This window comes from Pipra filicauda, unplaced genomic scaffold (assembly GCF_003945595.2).
Source record: "Pipra filicauda isolate LSUMZ 115617 unplaced genomic scaffold, ASM394559v2 scaffold80_size11013439_pilon, whole genome shotgun sequence".
Taxonomy (NCBI): Eukaryota; Metazoa; Chordata; class Aves; order Passeriformes; family Pipridae; genus Pipra; species Pipra filicauda.
The window spans coordinates 2663138-2684842 of NW_024104987.1; the positions used below are offsets into that span (position 1 = coordinate 2663138).

The 21705-nt window shown below is 57.7% G+C and overlaps 1 protein-coding gene across 2 annotated transcripts; it reads right to left on the reverse strand.

The window, feature by feature from the left end:
• Positions 1–141: 141 nt before the first annotated feature.
• On the reverse strand, positions 142–17726 carry ARSG (arylsulfatase G). 2 transcript variants are annotated; one of them, XM_027736549.2, is made up of 11 exons: positions 16982–17726; positions 16494–16681; positions 15597–15644; positions 15406–15517; positions 15024–15161; positions 12606–12799; positions 11946–12026; positions 8709–8817; positions 4290–4410; positions 1014–1104; positions 142–748 (listed from the first exon to the last, which is right to left on the reverse strand). In XM_027736549.2, exons 1-11 carry the CDS (start codon positions 17176–17178, stop codon positions 420–422), a joined length of 1608 nt encoding a protein of 535 aa, XP_027592350.1. In that variant the 5' UTR covers positions 17179–17726; the 3' UTR covers positions 142–419. The 2 variants fall into 2 exon arrangements, with proteins under 2 accessions (XP_027592350.1, XP_027592349.1); XM_027736548.2 differs by having other exon boundaries at positions 15024–15164.
• Between the last annotated feature and the right edge of the window lie 3979 nt (positions 17727–21705).

Below are 21705 nucleotides of genomic sequence, written 5' to 3' on the forward strand. Positions count from 1 at the left end.
CTTCCAGGTTCTCAGCACCAGAAGGGATGTTTGCTCAGAGGCCCCGTCCTCCCGTGCCCTGTACTCCCACAGGGAGCTCCTGTAACTCCCATTTTAGAGGGAAAGCCAAGCATATTTCCCAGAGGAATTCTCTCCCAAAGCCAGCTCTCACAGAAGGTAGTTTTAATCCAAGACCTGGCTCTTTCCCAGCTAAAGAGCCCTACAAAAAGCCTTCCCACATGCCCAGAACCAGCAAGGTACTGCAGCAAAGGGGACCCTCTGTGTGCTGCCCCAGAGCCACAACCAACTCACCTCCCTGCTTCCTACACGGAGCAAAGGTGACCCAGCCTCCATCCGTGGCCAACCTCCAGCCTGGAGCCAGCACATCCCATTCACAGACACCACACTCGGGAAAGGAGCAGCCTGAGCAATTATTTGCTTTAGAGACAAAGCCGTGCTGTTCTTCTCTCCGTGGGAAGGTCCAGCGTGGCTGCGTGAGCCCCGTGGCACCGGCAGGCCACGTGCTGCACGCTGCAGCAGGGAATCACGGCTGGATCCTTGGAATAATCTGCAACCGAGACGTTGTCGGCTGCAATGTCCTCCAGAGCTTGGGTGTAAGCCCTGCTGATCACGGGCAGCACTGCCTGGTACTCCCTGGATGCCACATCCAAAGGCTCCTGCTCCTGGATGTCGCGGTCCAGGTTGAAGATGAGGGGTGGTTGGTGATGCTCAGCCGGCCCTGTGCTCCCATCACAGGCCATCGCCCCTCCTAGGGAGGAAATGAGGGAAAAACCCTGGAGTTATGGGCTGCCCAGGGATCACCTCTGTGTTCCTCACAGCCCAGGCCCGCCCTGTCCCAGCTCCTAGTCCAAGAGTGTTTCTGGGGCCAACAACCCTGGGCTGCAGAGCTGGGTTGGCTCTTGCTTGAATTAACCTGAGTTGGTTAACCTGAGTTTCCACCTGTATCTGTAGGGATCCAAGAATTCCAGAAGTTTTTTTCCCAGACTTTAGGATCTCTGGAAGGGACACAGTACCTGTGGTGTAAAAGGCCTTGTACTGAGCCAGCCTCAGCGCCTCGATCTCGCCGACCTTCCCAGCTGCCCCACTGTTAGGGTGGAGCAGAACCTGAAGGAAGGACAAAAAAGTGCCTGTCAGAACATGGCAGGGAAAACCTGCTCCACCTGTGCACCCATTTACAGCCACCATTCAGCCCCTGGACTGAGCAACCAACAGAGTTTTGATTGCTGAAGGGTGGGATAGTGGCAGAAGAACCCAAGGAAACCCCAACATCTCCCTTTGCCTTCCTGGTTCTGAATTTACCTCCCCAGACCAACTCTGTCAAGAAAGTGATCACGAAGGTGCAGAGGCTTTCAGCAGAGCAGGACAGACAGAATATCAGAGGATCATAGTTTGAGTTGGAAGGGACCTTAAAGACCATCTAGTTCCAACCTCCTGCCTTGGGCAGGGACACCTTCCACTAGCCCAGATTGCCCCAAGCCCCATCCAACCTGGCCTTGGACATTTCCAGGGATCCAGGGGCAGCCACAGCTTCTCTGGGCAACCTGTGCCAGGGCCTCCCCACCCTCCCAGGGAAGAATTCCTTCCTAACATCTAATCTAAATCTCCCCTCTTTTCACGTAAAACCATTCCCCCTTGTCCTACCACTGAATGCCTGTGTAATATTTGGGAGCTGGGTGCTGTGTGTCACCCACTCCGTGGGTGCTCCAAGGGAGCCAAATCCCTGCCTGGAGCCAGGAGCCAGCCCCGAGCTGAGGGTGAGCTCATGCAGAGGCCACACGGGAAGGTGAGGTGCTGGAACATCATCCCGTGTCCGTCTCCGCCGCTGACTCACCCCGCTGTGCGAGGGCTCCCTTCCCTGACAACAGCACAGGGAACGGGCTGAGAAGGAAGGGAAGGAGGGAAGGGTGGGTCGAATCTCTCCCCCCCCCCCCAGTATTTAGGACACTTGATCCACACAGGACAGCTGCTCTGGCACACGGGAGCGAGGAGACAAGTGAGCTGGACGGTCCAGCGGCTCCTCTGCTCAGATCAGATCTGCCGCGGAGCCAACGGCTTCACTGAGGGATGAGTCACTTGAGGTTTCCTCCCTGGGATTCGAGTTTAAAAGTGATTCAAGAAATTTCCACTGTGCTAAAAAATTAGAAACATCTGCTGGAGTTGTAGGCAGCTGTGGTGCCAAGTTTAGTAACAGCACTCACAGCTGATGAGCGTGGCAATGCCTTAGCAGGTGCCCGGCACAGAGCACCCAGATGTCCATCCCACAGTGCCCAGCACAGAGCATTCCAGCCCCCCTGGGCACCCAGAGATGTCCATCCTGCCTGGTCTGGATATGGCCACTGTCTTCAGGGCCCAGCTGGTACCTCATCCAAGAAATGCCAGGGTTCAGGGTAGGGAGTGATTTCCAAATGCTCTCAGTTTCCTTTATTGCCCTCCATTGCAAGGGAAATTTAAAAAAAAAAAAATCACCTTTTGGAACTTGGTTTAATATTTATGTTTTAGGGGAAAAAATAGAAGGGTGTAAAGTGGAAGAGGTGGTGCAGTGTGAGCTGCTGCAAGGAGGAACCTCTGCAGCAGAGTCCCCTTCTGCTGACACTCCCTGGTCAGGATAAAACAGCTCCAAAGCAGGAATCAGCAAATATTCAAGGCCCCGTGAAGCCAAAAATGGGAACTGAACCAATTAATCTGCCTCCAGCTCTAAACCTTTGCCTACACCTTTAGCAGCACAGCTGGGATACTGCCAGCCCTGTGTCGGGGCACTCAAACTTCCCTTCCTACCAACAACCACATTCCTAAACCTCTTAAAACCCCTCACTAAGGAAATCTGTTATAATTTGCTGCATAATTAAGGAGCTTGTTTCGATTGAGCCCTTTCAAGAAACATTCCCAGGTCTGGAACTCTTCCATTAAGCTGTGACTTTGTTATTATAATAAATAAAAAACTAGAAAAGGGGGGTTGGGAAGCCTTTTCTCCCTAGAAAACCCATTGCCTGAACCCGGTGCAGTTGTGCATCCCTCTCCCATTCAGCCCTGACACCCAGCAAACCACTGCTCCCAGCAAACCATTGCTCCCAGAAAACCATCATTCCCAACAAACCATCACTCTCAGCAAACCACTGCTCCCAGCAAACCATCATTCCCAGTAAACCATCACTCTCAGTATGCCATCGCTCCCAGCAAACTATTGCTCCCAGTAAACCATCACTTCCAGCAAACCATTGCTGCCAGCAAACCATCATTCCCAGTAAACCCACCACTCCCAGCAAACCATCATTCCCAGTAAACCCACCACTCCCAGCAAACCACTGGTCCCCCCCTCCCAGCACTGCACGTGCAGAGGAGGGTTAATCCCAAGGAACACAGCAGAGCACGTTGGCCACATCCCATCCGCTTCCCTGCTTCATCTCCCAGTTCAGCAGAGGGTTCCATAAATACAAAGCAAATACCAAACCCCTGATGGACACAGAAAGCAAATCCAAGATCCCGCTGGGAGCTGGCTCACGGTGCTCGCAGGAGGGTGGACTTTAAAAGCAAAATCAGGATTTATCCATGGGACTGCTATTAAAGCTGCTTTTTTTTTTTTCTTTCCTTATCTTTTGGTTCTGCAAAAATCTCGTGGAACTCTGAGACAAATGTGTGGCCATCCTGCTTGTCCTGCAAACTGTGTTTTTTGGGCTTAGAGGAGCTGGCAGCAGCTGGTTGTATGGACAGAGCTGTGGGATACAGGGTGGGTTGCCCCGATGGAACATGGTAACAACAGGCACCTTCCCCAGCCACGGAGCTGGGAGAAGGAGGGCTTCCTTACATCTTCACCTGGCATGATAAATAAAGGGATACAACTAGGTTTGAGCCCCCAGGATCTTCTCTTCCCCACACTGATGCACCTTTTGTGACTGGGAAGCAGACACACCATGCAGAGCACCACGGGCTGCCACAGGCCTGAGCGTCCCCAGGATGGTGTCCCTGGGATGGGGGCACAGCCCTGTGGCACACAGAAAGGTGCCACACTGCAGGCACAGGCATTTCTATACATAATCCCAGATTTGTGAGTGAGACACAAAACAGTCTTCATTAACCCAAAGCCCTTTTACCCTGATATCCCAAGCCCAGCCTGGTGCAGCACCCAGTCAACTCCAGCTGCCCTCCTCCTCCTCCTCCAGGTCAGGGGGTGACGGTCCTGTGAGTCCACACATCACCAGCTCTGAGCCTTTTTCCCCTCCCTACTTACCTGGTTTAGCTCAGGGATCTGCTGAGAGGGGTGGGGTGTCACTGGGGGGGTGGCTCTGCCTTACCTTGTGCCCCTCATCCGACCACCCGAAGAGAACTGGGGACACATCCAAGCCATCAAAGCGCCTGTTCGGGGGCAGCGCCGCCCCAGCCAGGGCCACCAGCGTGGGGAAGATGTCCAGGGTGCTGGGGAAAGAGGTGGCTGCCATCAGTGCAAGGAGCAAGAATCCCTGGAGGGTCCCTCCCAGCCCAACCTGTGCCCCGCCACCCCTCAAAAGTGCCTTGTGGGGGGGCAGTTGCTTCCCAGCACCCACCCCAACAACTGAAAAGGTTAAACCCGGCTTCCAGCGGCGGCTCAGGCCCTGGCAAGCCTCAGCTTCACGTGTCTCCCACCCCCAGCCGGCTGCTGGCCAGGCGCTGCGGGTTCAGCCAGGATGTGCCTCCCCCCGCGCCCGCGGGGCAGGGACAGGGGCACGGCGGGGCAGCCCCTCCTGAGCCCCCCGGGCACGGGGCAAGGCAGCGGGTCACCCTGCGGAGAAAGGGCAAGCACAGGGAGTTTTCAGGCCAGTGACAGCACATCCCGTCGCCCCAGGAAAACGCGGTCTTGGCTTTTGCGCGGAGCAGCGCGAGCGGGAGCGCCAGGATGGAACAGGAGCGCGGGGCTGCTCCGCAAATCCCACCGACCCCGACGGGCGCTCCCACCGACAGCCCCCCGCGCCTGCAGGGCCTCAGACACAACGGACCACTCGGGGCTCCCCCGGTGTGGGGGGACACGGGGAAGGTGACCCACAGTCCCCCTGGCTCCGTGGGGATGCACAGAGGGACAGTCGCTGCCTCCCCCCCTGCTGCCTGTGGCTCAAAGCAGAGCCTGGCTATGGCAATTCCCCACCTTCCAGCACATCCCTGCCGTGTGGAGGTCGAGCACCCTCGTTGCTGGAGTGGGAAGGGATCACCTGGCCCTGCTGCCAGCCCTTCACAGCCTGGGCACAGACTCCCCCTCCTCCCACTGGGGACTGGACTCGACTCCAGTGGGATGGGGACATCCTACTCGCAGCTCCTACGTCTGACCCTCACCTCCCTTATCCTACAGGACACGAGTGTCCGTCCCCCCCATCACCAGGAGCACACCCCTCCCTCTCACAGACACAGTCACGGGGTGATCCCACACCTCTAAAGGGAACCAGCCGAAGCAGGGTGTCCCATGGCCCCAGGGGACAGTAGGACATCAGAGTGGCCAAGTGACACATCTCAGCCCTGCCCTTCCTGGGAACAGGGCTGTGACACAGGAGCTGAGGAGCTGGCAGTGCTGAGTGGCGACGGGGACTCAACTCACACCCCTCTGGCTACAAAACCCATGATGGCAGCTCCAGGGGGGTCAGTTTGGGCAAGGAAATTCCTGGAGGAGGAGAAAGCACCAGGTCCCCAACCTGGGGGCACCAGGAGAGCACCATGGTCCTGCCATGGCAGTCCTGCCCCCACTATGATCTGTCACCGTGTGTCTCCTGCCCAGAGCTGATGGCAGCCAAGTGGAGAGAAAAGAGCCCTGGGCTTAACAGCCCCCGGTTCTCCCATTCAACAAGTTTTAATTTAGCTGCTAAGAGACGGAGAGAACAAATAAGAACAAACACTGCGAGGCAGCCCCGGTCGGCGCGCTCACGGAGCCGGGAGGCGCCCAAAGAAATCCTGGCTCCCCTCTGCATCCCTGCAGCACCTCGCCGGGGTCACACCAGGTCCCCCCAGAATGGCAGCTCACCTGGGCAGCGTGCCCCGGGTCCCGTGGGTGCTCAGCACCCTCAGGATCTGGCCCCCGGCACGGTGCATGTGGATGCTTCCAGGGCTGGACCAAGCAGCCCCAGCACAGCTGATGGGACCTCTGGAAATCGTCACCTCATGAGGTCAAAGGACAATGTGACTGAGGACAGAAGCAGCTGAAGATCCCCCCAGTCATAGGTAAATGTAACCCAAAGAAAAAGGCACGAAAAAGTAGGATTTTGGTCAAACTTGGCATCAAAGCAAAGGCCCCACTAGCAGGCACATCCCAGAAGCCAAGCTGGGGAAGCCATGCTTAAGGGAAAGTGAAAGCCACACTGCCAGCCCCTGTCCTGGCCAAGAGAGGTTTAACAAATAAAGTCACCCCAGCACCCTGCTGCTGCCTGAACACCAGGGAAAAGGGCCCAGGCATCAGCAGCTCCCTGCCTGTGCCCCACAGGGCAGAGCTGTGCAGGGTGATGGACATCCCAACATCCCGGGCAAGATGTGCTGGGAGCACTGCCCTGCCACGGTGATGAGCATCCCAGCATCCTGGGCACAATGTGGCAGGGAAGGCTGCCCTGCCCAGAGATGAGGGGGTGCAGGCAGCTGCAGGCAGCTGAACCAGCTCTCCTTGCACTCTGCCAGCTCGCCCAGCCCGCCCAGCCCCACGCCGCTGGCACAGCCAGGATGGTGCAATCTGCTTCTTCACCACCCTCCTGACCTACTTCTTCTGTGCCCTACTTTGGGCTGGGGCAGGGAAGGGCAGAGGCACAGCGGGTGGCTCTGACAATTAAACGTAATTAAGAAAAGCCGACAAAGCAGTTTTTCTGCAGAAACCAGCGTGCAGGTGCAGGTCTGTGGCGGTGCATCAGCACTGCCCTGCTGGCTCCAGCTTCCCCAGCCCCTGGGCACACTCACCTCACTCACCTCCCTGCTCCCTGCTCTGGGGAGGACGTGGAGCCAAGAGGTCCTGCCCAGTCCTGGCAGACTCTTTGCCCAGGTGGCAAAGGCTGTCAGTGTTTCCATAACCCCAGGGGCAGAGGAGGCTCATGTGGATGGATAACGCCTGCCCCTGCCCAGCCCTGGACCTTCCTGGGGATCCCACCAGGCAGAGGTCCCTCTGGGTGTGCAGAGGGCTCCCAGCCATGCCTGCACACAGGTTTCATCCCCTCCCCAGCTTTTTGGTCTTCCCCATCAACTGGGGGAATTTCAGCTTTCCTATTGCACATGCTGATCTTTGGAGGATGTCCCCAAGGGTGACTCAGTGCAGAGAAAAGCCACCTGTCCTGACACACTGTGAGCACCAAGAAACTCCTGCCCTCCACATCCCTCCACGTCCCTACACCTTCCCTGTCCATGAGCTCAGGCCATGGCTGGGACCAGGGGTGAAACCTTCCTGAGCTTGACCCATTGCTCGTGTCCCCCAGGCTGGTTCTGTGCTGCCTCCTGAAGAGGGAGTGCCTCATCCCACACAGTTGGGCACGGCCCCTTGGCAATGCCAGGCTGTGCTGGGGGGATCCTGGCTGTGCTCTGACTCCTGGGGAGCTGCAGAGTCACTTTCCAAGCAGTGCAGCACAGCCCCTGCCTCTGCTGGATTTCCAGCTGTCCCACCTGCCAGACCAGAGCTGGGAAATGCAGGAGATAAGGTCCACAATGCAGGAGATAAGGTCTCTGAGGAGATAACCTGGGCTTGAGAATTCCAGGGCTTGGAGGCAGGGCTGGAAGGGAGGCTGGTGGGACAGGGGGATGGGGACAGGCACTGACCCTGCAGGTGCTGCCCTGGCTGCCTGAGCAGGCAGGAGTTGGCAGCTCTGCCCCACGTTCCATGGAGGGGAAGGGTTTGGAGGTGAATCCATGGGGTGCTACGTGCACCCCATCCCCTCTGCCAGACACCCATGACTCAGCTTATGGCTCAAACCTTCCCGTGCCTGCAAAAATCCAGCTCCCAGAGCTGCCCTCGGGCCATGTAAGGAGTGAGTGGCTCCAGCTTATCTCAAGGACCTTAGAAACACCCAACACCTCCCCAGGGCCCACCAGCCAGGACCTGCTTCCAGCAGCTGGGGTGTTCTTTCCCAATGCCCAGCCACACCCTGGCCCCACCGCCCCAACCTCCACCATGCTGTGCTCCAGGGATGAAAGGAGATGGGGCATCCCACCACAACTGCTGGAAAAGGAGGGATTCAAGGAGAGGCACAAGTCCCACATGGAGGGGTGCAGTTGCTGCCTGCAGAGGTGCAGTATTGCTGCAATAAGAACCCCCCCCCATGCCACCCTCCCCGGGGAGCCGAGGCTTGGGGGCAGCTCCCGCCGGATCCCGGCCCGGCCGCATCCTGCAGGGATTGCCAGCGCCATCTCCCCGGCCAGCCTTTCCCACAACCGCACCCTCCTCCACATAAAGCCATTCACAAACCACAAAGCCTGAGCCTGCTCCTTGGTGGGGAGAGAGAACATCGTCATCTTTTAATTATCGGGAGGCCCTCGGCCACCGCGGCCAGGAGGCACACGGAGCCCGGTGGCCGCTCACGCCAACCCACCAGCCTCACAAAAAGCCCTTTCAAACTCCTCTTTGCTGAAGCATTAAGTCTTGGGAGAGGACAAAAGTACAGTCTGGCACGAGGCACGGAATAACTAGTGCAGGCAGTTGCTGCTGCCAAAACCCAGGTGGTGACCTGGGGATGGTGGATCCTCCCAGAGGGGGTGGAGGGGCTGCCCCGCTCCCGACAGGCTCTTACCTGAGCAGAGCACGGCTCGTGCGCTTGGCAGGGACGTGGCCAGGCCAGTACACCACTGCTGGCACACGGTGCCCTCCTTCCCAGGTCGTTTGCTTTGCTGAGCTCCCACCTGCAAGAGAACAGGGCAGCACTCAGCACCCTGCTGAGATGGGAAACCTCCTGACCCCGGAGTTTCCCTGGCAAAGGAACCGTTCAGGGGTGTAAATTGCCCCAAAAGGAGGGTGATTTGGCTGGAGAGAATCTGGGTCAGGGGAGGGAGAAGAGTTACAGGAGTTTTTCAAAGAAATAGGGAAAGGGGGGGGGAGGGGGGAAAGGGGCTCAGTTTGGCACTGCTTTGTGTTTCTCCAGCAAGTGATGAGAAATGCAGCTGCTGCCGGAGCCGTCGCATTTCCATCCACTTTTGATGTCAGGTGAGAAAATGGAGCAGGCAGGAAATGTAGGAATTTGTTCCAGGGACTGCTGCCCTCAGCGAGGCACAGCACTGACAGCCCCCCCTCCCCCCCTGCCTGCTGGAAACCTGCCTCATTAAAAATACCATCCTGCTAATAACCCTCCTGTCAGCTAATGAACCTGATCCATCGTTTCCCTGACAGCACCCAAAGCACCCTTGCTCTGCCCTTGGGTTTGAAATGCTCTGCATGGCACGGGGAAGCTGCCCAAGTCCCTTCCTCCACCTGGAGTGCTGCACACAGGGATGGGGGTGCTGAGCACCAAAACGCAAGGACTGAGCATCTAAACGGGTGGAAGTGTGTTGGAGAGCCTCCCTCTGCCTTGGCTGCAGCCCAAAGTGCCCCAGGCAGCTGAGGCGGGGGAAGGGGCTGGGAATGGGGCAAACAGAAAATCCCAACGCGATTCACCGAGCAAACTTCCCAGGAGCAGCCTTTGTCCTGCGCCTTTCAGCGTGCACATGGCAACGGCGCTCGCCCAAAGCCATTTCCTCCGGGCACAGCCAAGAGAGGCACGGCCACCCCGCACTCCTCTGAGCCCCTGTGCCGGTCCCCAGCCCAGCCCAGCCTCTCCGGGAGTCACTCCCTGATCCCACAGGCTGATCCACGCTCCCAAGCAATGCTGATGCACCCACAGGGACACACAGGGCACGGATGCTGCGGTGCTGGTGCCACAAGGGCTAGTCCTAGTTTCTGACCCTGCTGCCCGTTCTGCCAGCACATCCTCAGTGTCTCCTGTTCCCCACCTAAACTTTTGGTGTTTCCCCCCAGAGGACATCTCCTTGGGGCCTCCACAGTGGGACACAGCCGGCACTGGGATCTCTTGTGGCTATTGGAAACATAACAGTGCTCCTAACACACATCATGTATGGCTAAAGTGAGGTGCCTCCCCTGCCCTCAGACAACCCAGGAAACCACAGCAATTACAGCAATTAATATCAATCCCCATCTCTGCACACATATTAAATAACTCGTCCTCCTGGATGCATTTCCACAGCTTTTCCATGCATGGTCAGGGGTCTCTGGCAGGAGAGCAGAGTGGGGGAACCCCCTCCAGCCACCCCAGTGTCTCTGGCTGGTCAGGACATTGGAGCAGCCCAGGAATGAGCTCACGTTAACACTTTTGGGCAGTAAATGGGGCTGAAACACCCAAACCCAACCAGGGAATTTTCTCCAGGGTGGGGATGATGCAGCCCTGTTGCTGTGGGGACTTTCCAGGCTTTCCAGGAAAGCTGAACTGTGCATTCCCGTGGCGGGATGAAAACCTTGGTGCCACCACACACAGCAGGTCCTCAGCACAGGGACACCAGGTCTAGAGGCTCCCAAACCTGTCTCAAAACATGCCCAGCATCACGTCCCCAAAATGTGTATCTCTATCCCAGTATCCCCCCTCGCTGGGCTCTTGGCCACAAGGTGGGAAACAAGTTTTTGGGGTGGGCTGAGGGCTGTGGGAAGCTCCCCAGCCAGAGAAAGGGGCAGCACATATGGATATGCTGCTTTCTCTCAGTGAGGACCAACTCCAGTTATCACCTGATATCAATAGAAAACACCCCTGGAATTTGGGTTGGAGCCTAAAAGGAAACACCAAGCTACGTGAAACACGGAAAGCTCGGAGCAGCCTGTCCTCCCTTGCCCTCCCCACTCCTCAGGGGCTTTTCTGTGCTGGGGGATGATTCCCTTGGGATGGGATGGCCGAGCATCCCACCCCAGCAGCACCCAGGGGCAGGTGTTTGCGGTGCCAGCCCTGCCAGCAGCAGCCCCGTAACGCCGGGCCGGCTTTCCAAACATCCGTGCAACAGCCAGCCCAGGGATTTCCGAAGTCATCCTTCCAGCCGGTGTTTACAGCCAGCTCGGAGTGCCCTGCCAGCCCGACCTCCTCCCCAGCCTCGGCCACAGCCAGGATCCGGGTGTTTTCCCAGGGAGGCGAGGGGCTGGAAAAGGGGCCGTGTTTTCCTCGCCCTGTTCCCGAACGCCCGCACTGCCTGTACCATCTGCTCCGGCTTGTGACCGGCGGTTGCTCAAGAGCAACCCGGGCCGTCAGCAGGGTTTGTTTACTAGAAAATTAAGGTTACGGATTTCATTCCCGGGGCCAGCCCGGCCAGCCAGCCGGAGGAGGAAGGGCTCTGGGAATGGGAATGGGAATGGGAACAGGCGAGCCAGCCCGCCGGCAGCGCTTGCCCAGGGAAGTGGCCACGGTCGCATGGCCTGGGTGTCAGGAAGCGGAGGAGGGATGAGGCGCTCCCGCCCCGCTGACCCCGGGGCATGGGGGGAACCGAGCCTGGCACGTTACGCTGCGTAACACAAGTAGAAGTGGGAAACGCCTGACTCATGAATGTTTTCTGGCCGAAATAAACCCACCGAGCAGATGGCTTGGCCGGAAAAGGAGGAAAGATGGAAAAAAAAAAAAAAAATTAAAAACACACACCCCAAGAAAACGGCGGAGAGAAAGAAAAGCAAAGTCCCCAGGGCACAGGGAGGGTGCTGGGCAGGACGGGGTTTGGAGCTACAAGACCCTGCTGGAGCTGATGGCAACATCCAGTCCCTGAACCAGCACCAGTCACCTCAAGTTCTGGGGTAACAGGGACCCCAGCCCCCCACCCTCCCAGCAGCAGTTTTAGGGGAAAACTTGACTGTTCTGGGTTGTGTTCAAGTCTAGGGCAGCAGCCAGGGAAAGGCTGGGGGTGGAATGCTCCCCATGTCCCCCTCAATGGGCAATGAAGGAATGTGTGGAGCACCCCCTCTGCACCCCTGGGGACTGGCAGACCTCCCCCTCCCAACTCTGCCAGGTTACCTCGCTGCCTCTGCCAGGCCCCCACGAACGGCCCCAGGCGTCCTGCCAGCTCACACTTCTGTGCCCAGGGGCCATTGTCACCTGCAAGAGAAAGAAATGTCTCCATGAGTGACACCAGGACCCAGAGGGTGGGAGGGGACACCTCCACAGTGGGGCGGTGGGCAAGGACAAGTCACCCTTCCATCCCTCCTTCCCATCCCTGTGATGCCTCCCCACACGGGCAAGAGCAGCAGGATGATTGATTTTGATTTCTAACAGTTTGTTTCCAAGGGATGAGTCCTGGGGGGGGAGGGAAGGGGAGCGGCTGCCACCAGCTTTGGGCGCTAATGAGCGGCGGAGCGGTTCCTGTCGTCAGGAGCAAGACATCCTCATTAGGGAGGCTGCTCAGAGAGAGCGGATTTGGGCTTCTTAATGAGCGAGGATTTATGGCTTAATTAGGCACGGCCCGGCCAGTTCAGCCCCGGGGCCGAAGGGGGTGGCAGGGTGGGCACCCCACGGAGTGGCCGCGGCACCCTGGGACCCCCATCCCTGCGAGGGGACTGCTCCCTGTCCGCGGAGCAGCGGGAGCATCAAGGGCAGATCCTGCCCCCCGACCCACCTCCACGCCGGGAGCAGTCACCAGTGTCACCCCCAGCCCTGCAGCCGCTTTTCCTGCCGTACCTGTGAACCACAGCAGCGTCTTGCCCTTCCCGTGGCTGTCGGCCACCTCCTTTATCCGTCCCACCAGGGCATCCATCTCGCTCAGGGAGGCTCCATAAATGCCCCTGCCCGAGGGGAGGCCTGGCTGGGGGTCCCACAGCGGGACGTGCATGTGGGCCAGAGCCAGGTAGAGGAAGAAGGGGCGTCCACTCTCGCTGCACAGGAGAGAGAGGGAGAGTGTTTAGCCTTCAGGGCAAGGCAGTGGCAGGAGGTCATTGGGGTGGTGGCACTGCCAAGCCTGGGGACACAGACCGGTGGCCCTTCCACAGCTCCTGGGAGAAAAACACCCTATGTGCATTCAGCTGGCTGCAAATCCTTGTTGGGGGGATGCTTGGCCTCTGCTCCTGCTTAAACCTCTCCCCGTGGCCCCCCTCATTGTCAACCGTCCTCCTGTTTGGGACAGACTCGCCCCTTCCTCCATCTCCAGTGGCCAAACACCCCGCACTGGTGCATCCCAGGCACCCACCCACTCCCCTCCCCTCCTTCAGGGGCCCATTTTGGCCCTTTGTTCCCCTCTCCAGCAAGTGCCTGGAGATCTGACAGTGATGGGCAGAGGATGAGCCACAGCAGGACACCCACACCAACCCCAGGCACGGCCTTGGCACTGCCAAGCAGCCCAGGACAGGGAGCGCGGCACGTTCGCCCGCCGTGCGCTGCCCCACTGCCTGCTCACTCCTAAATCATCAGAGGACATGTCCTGTTTGCTTGTTTACAGCTATATTTATCTCCTCCAATGAGTCCTGCTCTTCCTCAGGGACCTCCGAGGGGAAGGGTGGGATGGCCAGCAGCGGGGAGGGGCCGGATCCCGGGGACGTGTCCCAGCCCGCGCACGCGCCCGGCTCCGGCCGCCCCATCACTGCCTCCAGAAAGCTTTCGGGGCCCCTCTGACGTGTGTTTCGGCATTTCCTTCCTTTACCCGTCACCTGGGATGGAAAATGAGTAAAACCCATCCCACCTGGAGCTGCCTCGTCCTCCCCCATGGCACTGGAGCCCTGCAAAGGGCTGTGCCCAGCCCCTTGCAAAAGCCGTGAGAGACCTTTTCCCACGGGCTGCCAGAGACTCTGGAGCAGGGAAAGCCGCTTTCCCCAGCTTGCATCCCACCACTCCAGCATCCAGATGAACTCATGGCTGCGGTGTTCAGCTGAACATCCCACTTGCTTATCACAAGGACACCTCAGAATTGTCCCAGATGGAGATAGCTGAGGACAGGAGTCCCTGACTTTTGCTCCCACGCTCACTGTGCTCGAGCAGTGCCACCTCTCACCGTCACAAATTGCTCAACCTTGACACGACTGGTTAAAAAAACACCGAGATGGCAAATCCGGTGTTCTTTTGTTGCCCTGTAATGAATGAGTCAGGCAGGGGAAAACTGGAATAAGCCATCAAAGGGAAGGAGAGAAAAGGCAGGCACCTGCTTAATCCTGTTCTCCGTGAACGCAGATAACCCCAGAACACTTCTGGGAGTTTAAAGGTTTTTCCTATCAAACTGGAGCTCACACACTTGGTTTCACAGCCAAACAGCATCCTGGAAGCCCAGAGGGCTTGGACAGGAGGGGGGATTGCTGCTGTCCCACAGCCCAGAGCCTGAGTACCCTCAGCACCCTGACCACTATAGATATTGTGCAACAAAACCACACCCAGATTTATAAGGAGCCATTTCCCACAGGCTGCTCTCTGCCCAGCCTTTTCTTCATCCCCATCACACAAACCTAACCCCCAGGCCCCCACTACTGTGGCCCTTCTGCGGGTCTGTGCTATCCCTGGATGCAGACATGGGATGGGCTGGGACTCGGCTGCCCGGCAGCGCTTCCTCTCCTCGCACTGCAGGGAGGCATTTTGCAAAGTCACAGCTCGTAATCCTCCAATAATGGGGATTAAAGTTACACAACCCATCCCCAGGGCTCGGCCGTCATTTGGAGGAGCCACTTTGCTCCTGAGGGACCAGCACACCCGGGCACCTCGTGTCCTGTGAGCCAGGGGGAGGCAGAGCTTGAAGCCCAGGGATCTTGGAGTGCTTTATCCTCAAAATAGATTGAACTCCTCACACAGGGCAGGTTCAAACCCCTCTGGGTGCTGTTCTGGTCCCACTGCCAGAGCTGCCATGGGCACCCATTTCAGCATCTCTCCCAAACCCCTGCAAGCACTTCATACCCAGGGAGGCACCTCCACTGCCCCGCTGCCACTGCAGAGATGGAGGGATGGAGGATGGATGGAAGGAGGACAGACAGACGGAGGAGAGGGATGACAACATTTCCCTCCCTCCGATGCCCGCTAGCCAGGACCCTGCTGTACATTCCCCCCAGGAAGGAGGCACAGCCCAGCTCAAATGCTCTGACCTTCCTCATAAATGGTGGTTTTACAAACACCGTGTCCCCTCACCTGGCCCGCCGGATGAACCGCGCCGCCTCCTCCGCGTAGCGCGTGGCCAGGCTGCCGAGGGCCACGGGCTGCTGGACGATGGTGACGTTCTCAAAGAGAGGAAGAGCGACCTCGGTGTAACAGTCCTTCCTCGCCACCCTGCTGGGAAGAGTCACCAAACACTTGTAAACGGAGCGGGGACCGGTGTGGGAGCAGGCACGGAGCCTGGAGGTTTTCCTGGCCTTCCCAACCTGCACCCTGCTGTGGGGTGCACAGGGGTCAAACTGGGTGCATGGAGTATGAGGGGAGGTGACCACAGCAAAGGGCAGCTCTCGGGGCTGGGGACACTGATGCGAATCCCCACCTCCCTGTGGCAGCACCCGAATCCCTCACGGCCCCGTACCTGGCAGCCGTGCCGTGCCGCGGGCAGGGCGGGCAGGGTGGCAGGTTGTACCCAGGGGTGTCCGTGCAGCCCATGTCGTGGCTGTAGGGGATCCCAAAGTAGTAGTCGAAGCCTGAGAGGCGAGCGAGGGTGTCAGTGGGGTCAAGGTGACCGCAGGGCCCTCAGCTCGTCCCCGCTGGCACAGCTCTTACCGCGGGAGTTGGGGTGATGGCGGCCGTGGTGTCCCAGGTGCCACTTGCCTGCGTGGAAGCCACAGAACATCATTTCAGAGGTTACACAGCCACAGCCACCACCAGCCATCACCCACGAGGTGCCCACAGCGCTGGGGGCTTTAATCTTGCTACAAGAAAGGCTCCTTGTTTGTGCTGGCCACGTTTCCAGAATGCCGTCTATTTTTGCAGAAACCCAGAAAAAATGCATAAGGTATCCCATGCCTGTGCAAAGCGAGTGTTTCCAGCCTTAAAAGGCTCTTTCATGTGTTTGTGTTCTGAGCAGACGGCTTTCTAACCCCCCCTAAACAGCCAGCTTCACCCTCTGACCTCCGGCACGCGCTTGCTCCCACCGAATGCACCGATCCAAGAGGGAGAACTCCAAAAACTGTGGGGCAATGGTGAAACCGAGGGATTTTCTGCCAGCACGACGTGTGCACCAGCAGGAGCTGCAGGTGCAAAGGACTTGTGCTGGCTGGGGGGACCCACGGTGACAGAAAGGTGCCCAAAGTCACAGGGCCAGCAGCACCAACACTTGCATGGGATGCAGGATGGCAGAGCTGCTGAGCACAGTCGTGTTTGCTCAGGAAAACCCAGCACATTCCTTGTGAGGTGAAGCAATTAGAGCTTAAATGGAGAAGTCTGGATTTTCAGGCAGCATCATGTGTTTGAAAAGGAAGATTTTAATCTTGGGATTACGTAATCCAAGGGAGATGTGTGAAATCCCTCTCATGTGATCCTTTAGACTCTCCTTTCACTGCCAGCGCTCCACTTAAGTACCTGCAGCCACCCCCCTGCAAGGGATGGACACGGGTGTCTTTGCCACCCCTTGTCACCCCCCCCCAGCCCCGGCTGCCCCCTTGGCATTTTGGGGATTACCTATAGCCCCTGTGCTGTACCCAGCCTCCCGCAGGACCTCAGCCAGGGTGGTCTCGTTCAGGGGGAGGCCGCCGACCGACGTGATGGCGAAGTTGTGGGTGACCCCGTTGCGCGCCCCGAGGCGCCCCGTGAGCAGCGAGGCGCGGGACGGGGAGCAAGTGGATGCGGCTGAGTGGAAATCCACGAACCTGGAAGGTTAAAGGACCCTTTGCTCACAAGGCTCTGCATGTTCTAACGCTGCCCCATCCTTCCCTGCTCCCCTGCATGCGTCCCCTTCTGCCCCAGGGAGGAGGGTTGGGAGTGGGGGATGAAGCTCGCAGGTCTCACAGGGATGGATGGACCTGCACTGGTCTCTGGCAGCCCTCCCCGTGCACTCAAACCCACATCCATTAAATCCCTGCCAGTCCCATGGGAGTGAATTCCCCTTTGTTGCAGGACAGAGTAACCAGGGATGCTAGGAGAGGGCAGGGAAGGGGGACAGACATTACCTTGTCCCTTCGGCAGCCAATTGATCCAAGTGCGGGGTCTCCTTGGTCTCTGCCCAGTTGGCCCCGAGGTCCCCCCAGCCCACATCATCTGCCAGGATGACGATGAAGTTGGGCTGCCCATACACCCCACGGGGAGCCCAGAGTCCCACCAGCACCACGGCGAGCACCAGCACTGCCTGTGGGGACGGGGTCCCCATGGTGCCACACGTCCCCTCCCACCCACACTGCAGCACTGGCGGCTTCCTCTTCCCCAGACTCCCTCCCCTGAGTCCCTGTGGATCCAGCTGAGCTCTCCACAGGCCCCTGCAGCGATGCCAATGTCCCCTCCTCAGCTGGTCCCGTGGGGCCGGGGGTCTGGGTTTGCTCCCTTGGCTGCCGACCGAGCTGCGACACCTCCTCCGTCTTTCACACCCAAGCACAGCTGATATTCCCGAAATCGGCGCCAGCAAAGGTGTTATTCTTAGAAGTCAAAAACACCCTTTGAAGTCACTGTCACCCTATTTATATCTTTCCTTCCTTCCTGGTAAATATCTAATTAGACACCAAACCAAAGCGGTATTTTCCCCTCCAGGAGCGGATTGATCTGCGGCGGCAGCTCCTCTCCCCTCACCACAGCCCAGGGGGGTGTTTGTGTCCAACAAATGGCTCCTTCCCTGAAGACTGAGCCCCTCAGCCTGGCCTTCAGGTGGAGAAACAACTGCTGGGGCTGTGTCAGTCCATCCTTCTCCTCACATGGCTACAGCATCCCCTGTGCAAGAGAAACCAGCTGCAGTCAGGACGTGCCCAGTGCTCCTGCACCCCGGCCCGGGGCAGGACGCCTTCTCCACACGCCGAGGCTTTGCCTTTGAAGTTGTATTTTTTGCTGCCTGGCTCATGATGGCTCAGCTGGAAAGGGCTGGGAATAATGAGGGCCCCTTTCCCACATCCATGGCTGGGGCTGGGATGGTTTCCCGTGCGCCTGCCATCCCCGGGAGCAGCGCTGCTCCCTCCCGCCCTGCCAAGGGCTGTCTCCCGAGCACTGCAGGGTGCACAGCACTACAGTGGGGGACATGCAGGGCACTGCCTTCATTTGTGACAACTGACAAGTGTCTGAAGCTCATTTTCCAAATTTAGTTCTGCTGCTGCTGCCCCACTGCTGCCAGTGCACCGGAATAGGCAGTGCAGCCCAGCTGCCAGAGGGAGCTGCTCCCGGAGGCAGGGATGCAGGAATCCAGACAAACCCAGAGGCAACAAACCCCAGGAATACCCAGGTTTACAGGATTAAGCGCATCTGGCTGCTTAGGGCAGGATTTGGCCTCCAGTGGTGGAGAGGTTCAAGGATAAACCCCCCAAAGACCGATGGCAGAGCTGGAGCTGTGCAACACTACCTCTTGAGCACAAAGTTATGGCCAAAGGGAGATGAAGTGGCAGAGATCTGCCAAAACCCCACCGAGTCCTGTGCCAGGAGCTCTGCACCAGCCCATGGGGATGGTGTGGGGACCTGTGCCTGGGCTGGGGACAACTAGGACTCAGCTGAGGCCAGCACTGCAGCAGCTGTCCCCAGTTGGTACCAACAAGCTTGGGAAAGGAACATGCCATGAAGGATGCAGCTCCCATGGGATGGTCAACACAGCCAAGCAAGACAACATCCATTAAGACAAACCATGAGAGTGAGTAGAGAAACAAAAGAGAGTGGGAAACAAAAGAGAAGGTGACAAGAGGAGGCAGGAGAGGGAATAGGATGAGCCCCATCCATAGGCCGAGAGGTTTGTGGCTTGCAAAGCAAATCATTCCCAGGTTTTGCTGTTCACATCTTTAAAAGCTTTAGGCTGTCTCTCGGATCAGCAGCTCCAGGGCTGTCAGTGTAGCACTGAAGTGATCAGGGATGTGACTCCATTCATAATTCATAGCTCACAGTGTTAATTTATGAAGCCTGGAGGCTCTTGGTACATCAGCTAATGGAGGTGGGATGTGGTGGGTTGTGGGGCTGAGCCATGGGAGAGGCTGCCCAGCCCTGCTCCAACAAAGCCCATGAACCCAGTTCCTGTTCTGCACCCTCCTGCAACCCCACAGCTTGTCCCCCCTGCTCCAAGAATCAAGATTAGGTATCTGGACATGTTTGATGGTACTAAATCGCTTTTGTTTTGCAAAAAAAATTCCCTTTACAATTTCTGTGGAAAGTCACTGGGATTTCTTCATAGATGGGCACCTGAAGGGAGCAGCCCTGCTTTGGTCCAACACCCCCTGCCCAGGGTCTGAGACCAGCTGGGCCAAGAACAGCACAGAATTGAGCCACCAACTCCATAGGAACATCATGGACTAACCTGGGCACAGCCAGGGTGAGCCCAACCCTGTCTCTGCACCAAACCTCTCAAAGCATCCTCCATGCAGCACCATCCTGAACCCCATCCCATTCATGAGGGGTGGCCCTGCATCCCACAATGTGCACCTGCAGCCACTGGAAAAGCTGAGCAAACCCCAAGGGAGCCAAACCCATGTCCACCCACAAACCTCCGTCCCTTCCCTTTACTTTGGGGAGGGATGCCAGGGCTAACAATTTTCAAAGGATAGTCTCTTCTCCCTAAATTACAGGGAAAGTCATCCAGGGCTGAAATTTATGCATTAGCATCAGACAAAACATCTTGATCCCCGACGCTCAGAGGCCGTTTGAAGGAGAGGTGGAACCGTCCACATCCAGACCACATCCCAACCCTGGCAGGGCAGGAGGCCACCCCTTTGATGCAGGAGGCATCAAATCCATTGCCCTCTCCTCCAAGCCCTTTGGCAGGGTCTCCTCTCTGACCTTTTTTGGTTGGAATTCCCAGATGAGTCCACGCTGTGCCAGCTCTGCCCCCGTGCTGTGCAGTGCCCTGGCAGTGCCCAGGTGGATGCAGGAACTTCCCTGGGATAAGCCCTGGTGCCCGTTCACTGCCACACCAGGACCTGCAGCATCTCTGTCCCCCTCCAGCTTTGCTACAGCCAGACCCACCCAGAGCTGAAGGACCAACTTTTTAGCTATTTTTGCAAAAAAACCACTGACTCAGAAGAGATTCCCCCGGGCTGACTATGGCGTGAACGCAGCTGTGGAGGCACCTCACCTCATGCCAAGCAGGAAATACTGCACAGGTGGTTACAGCTGGATGAGCCACCTGGGAGGAATCACTCCAAGGATCCAAGGCCTCAGGATAAATGGCATAAGCACCGTGCTGGGCATCGCTCTGAGTGCACAGGGCACACCTGGGCGTCACAGCACGCACCGTGTCCCAGGGCAGGATTAAACAAATAAGTAAAGAGCATTTTGCAAGCCAGACAAGGCGGTTCACAGAAACTCGGGATAAGTCCAAACCAGACAAACCAGTTTAGAAAAGCCCCAAACCCTCTCCAATCAGGACACCCTGGGGTTGGCCCTGGGGGCAGAGGAGGGGAGATGCCTCTCCGGGATGTCACCGCTGGTGGTGCCACCGCGGTCACCCACCCGGCACTGGCAGTATCTGTCATGTATTTATTACACATTAACCAGAAAGTTTACAAATCTTGGGGCCAGCAAGATCATTTTCACATTTTTCACATTCTTTCACATTTTCACGCCTGCCTGGAGAGCAAAGCAGTGGCCGGAGCCCAGAAAAACCTGACGCCCTTTGAAGCACGTCCAGCTGTGCCGTCCCCCGCTGGCACCCGGGGCTCGCACCCCACCCGGGGTGTCACAGCTCTGATCTCCTGCCCAAACCCACACTGATAGCCCCGTTCTCCTGCTGGAAGTCCCAGCAGGCATCCCCATCCTGGCTGCAAGGAGCAGCGAGATAAGGACACATCAGGGGATGAGAAATTCAAACTGGAGCGGGCACCCGCTGTTATCCAGGACCACTCCAGGGGCTCCCAGCATCGCCCCTTGAGCTAGCCAGGGTCAGGGAAACTGAGGTAGGAGAGTAGAAGTGATGGCTTAGGTTGTGCACTGACCCCATGGCTGCAAAGTGATGCAGGATGGGGACACATCCCCATGGTGTGGCTCCTGACACTGACCCTGACCCCGCTGACAATGCCCAACCACAGCCTGGAGGGGATGGATATTGAGACAGACAGGCTTTCAAAGGGGAGAAAATAAACAAACAAAACAAAAAATCCATGTTTTCTTTGCAAATTAAACTTGCACAGATTTTATGCTTGATTCAAGCACAGAGAAGGGCAGCAGGTGCCTTGTGAGGGGTTTATCCATGGGGCAGAGGGTACAGGAGCTCTGTGCCTGCCCCATTGGGCCTCCTCAGTCCTAACATGTTTACCAGCTAAGCTCCATTCCTGGTACAACTGTCCTGACAATGCTCTGAACAGAGTCAGGACTTTATTCCAGGAAGAGGTTTTCTGCTGGAATAGTTTATACTAGTTCCCCTAACAGAATAAAGCAGCACCGACAAAAACATACTTCTGCAGATTTACCAGGATTTCTGCCAGCTCCTGGGACAGGAGAATGTTTTTCACCCATCTCGCTGCTGGGTCTTTCAGAGAAAACATTTCACATGCCGAGCAGGGCCGGGCAAACCCCGGCAGAATAAATGAACTGGAAGTCCCGGAGCCATCCGGCGGCGCAGCTCAGGGGCCCGCGCTCCCCTTCCCTCCGCAGCCCGCCCTGCTTTCCAGCTCCCGCCTGATTTATGCCCACCGACAGGAGGCTCGCTCTGCTTCCCTGGGGATTACAGAGCTCTCCAACACCAGCCACGCTCCCGGGCTGCAAAAGTCCCCGGGATGATGGA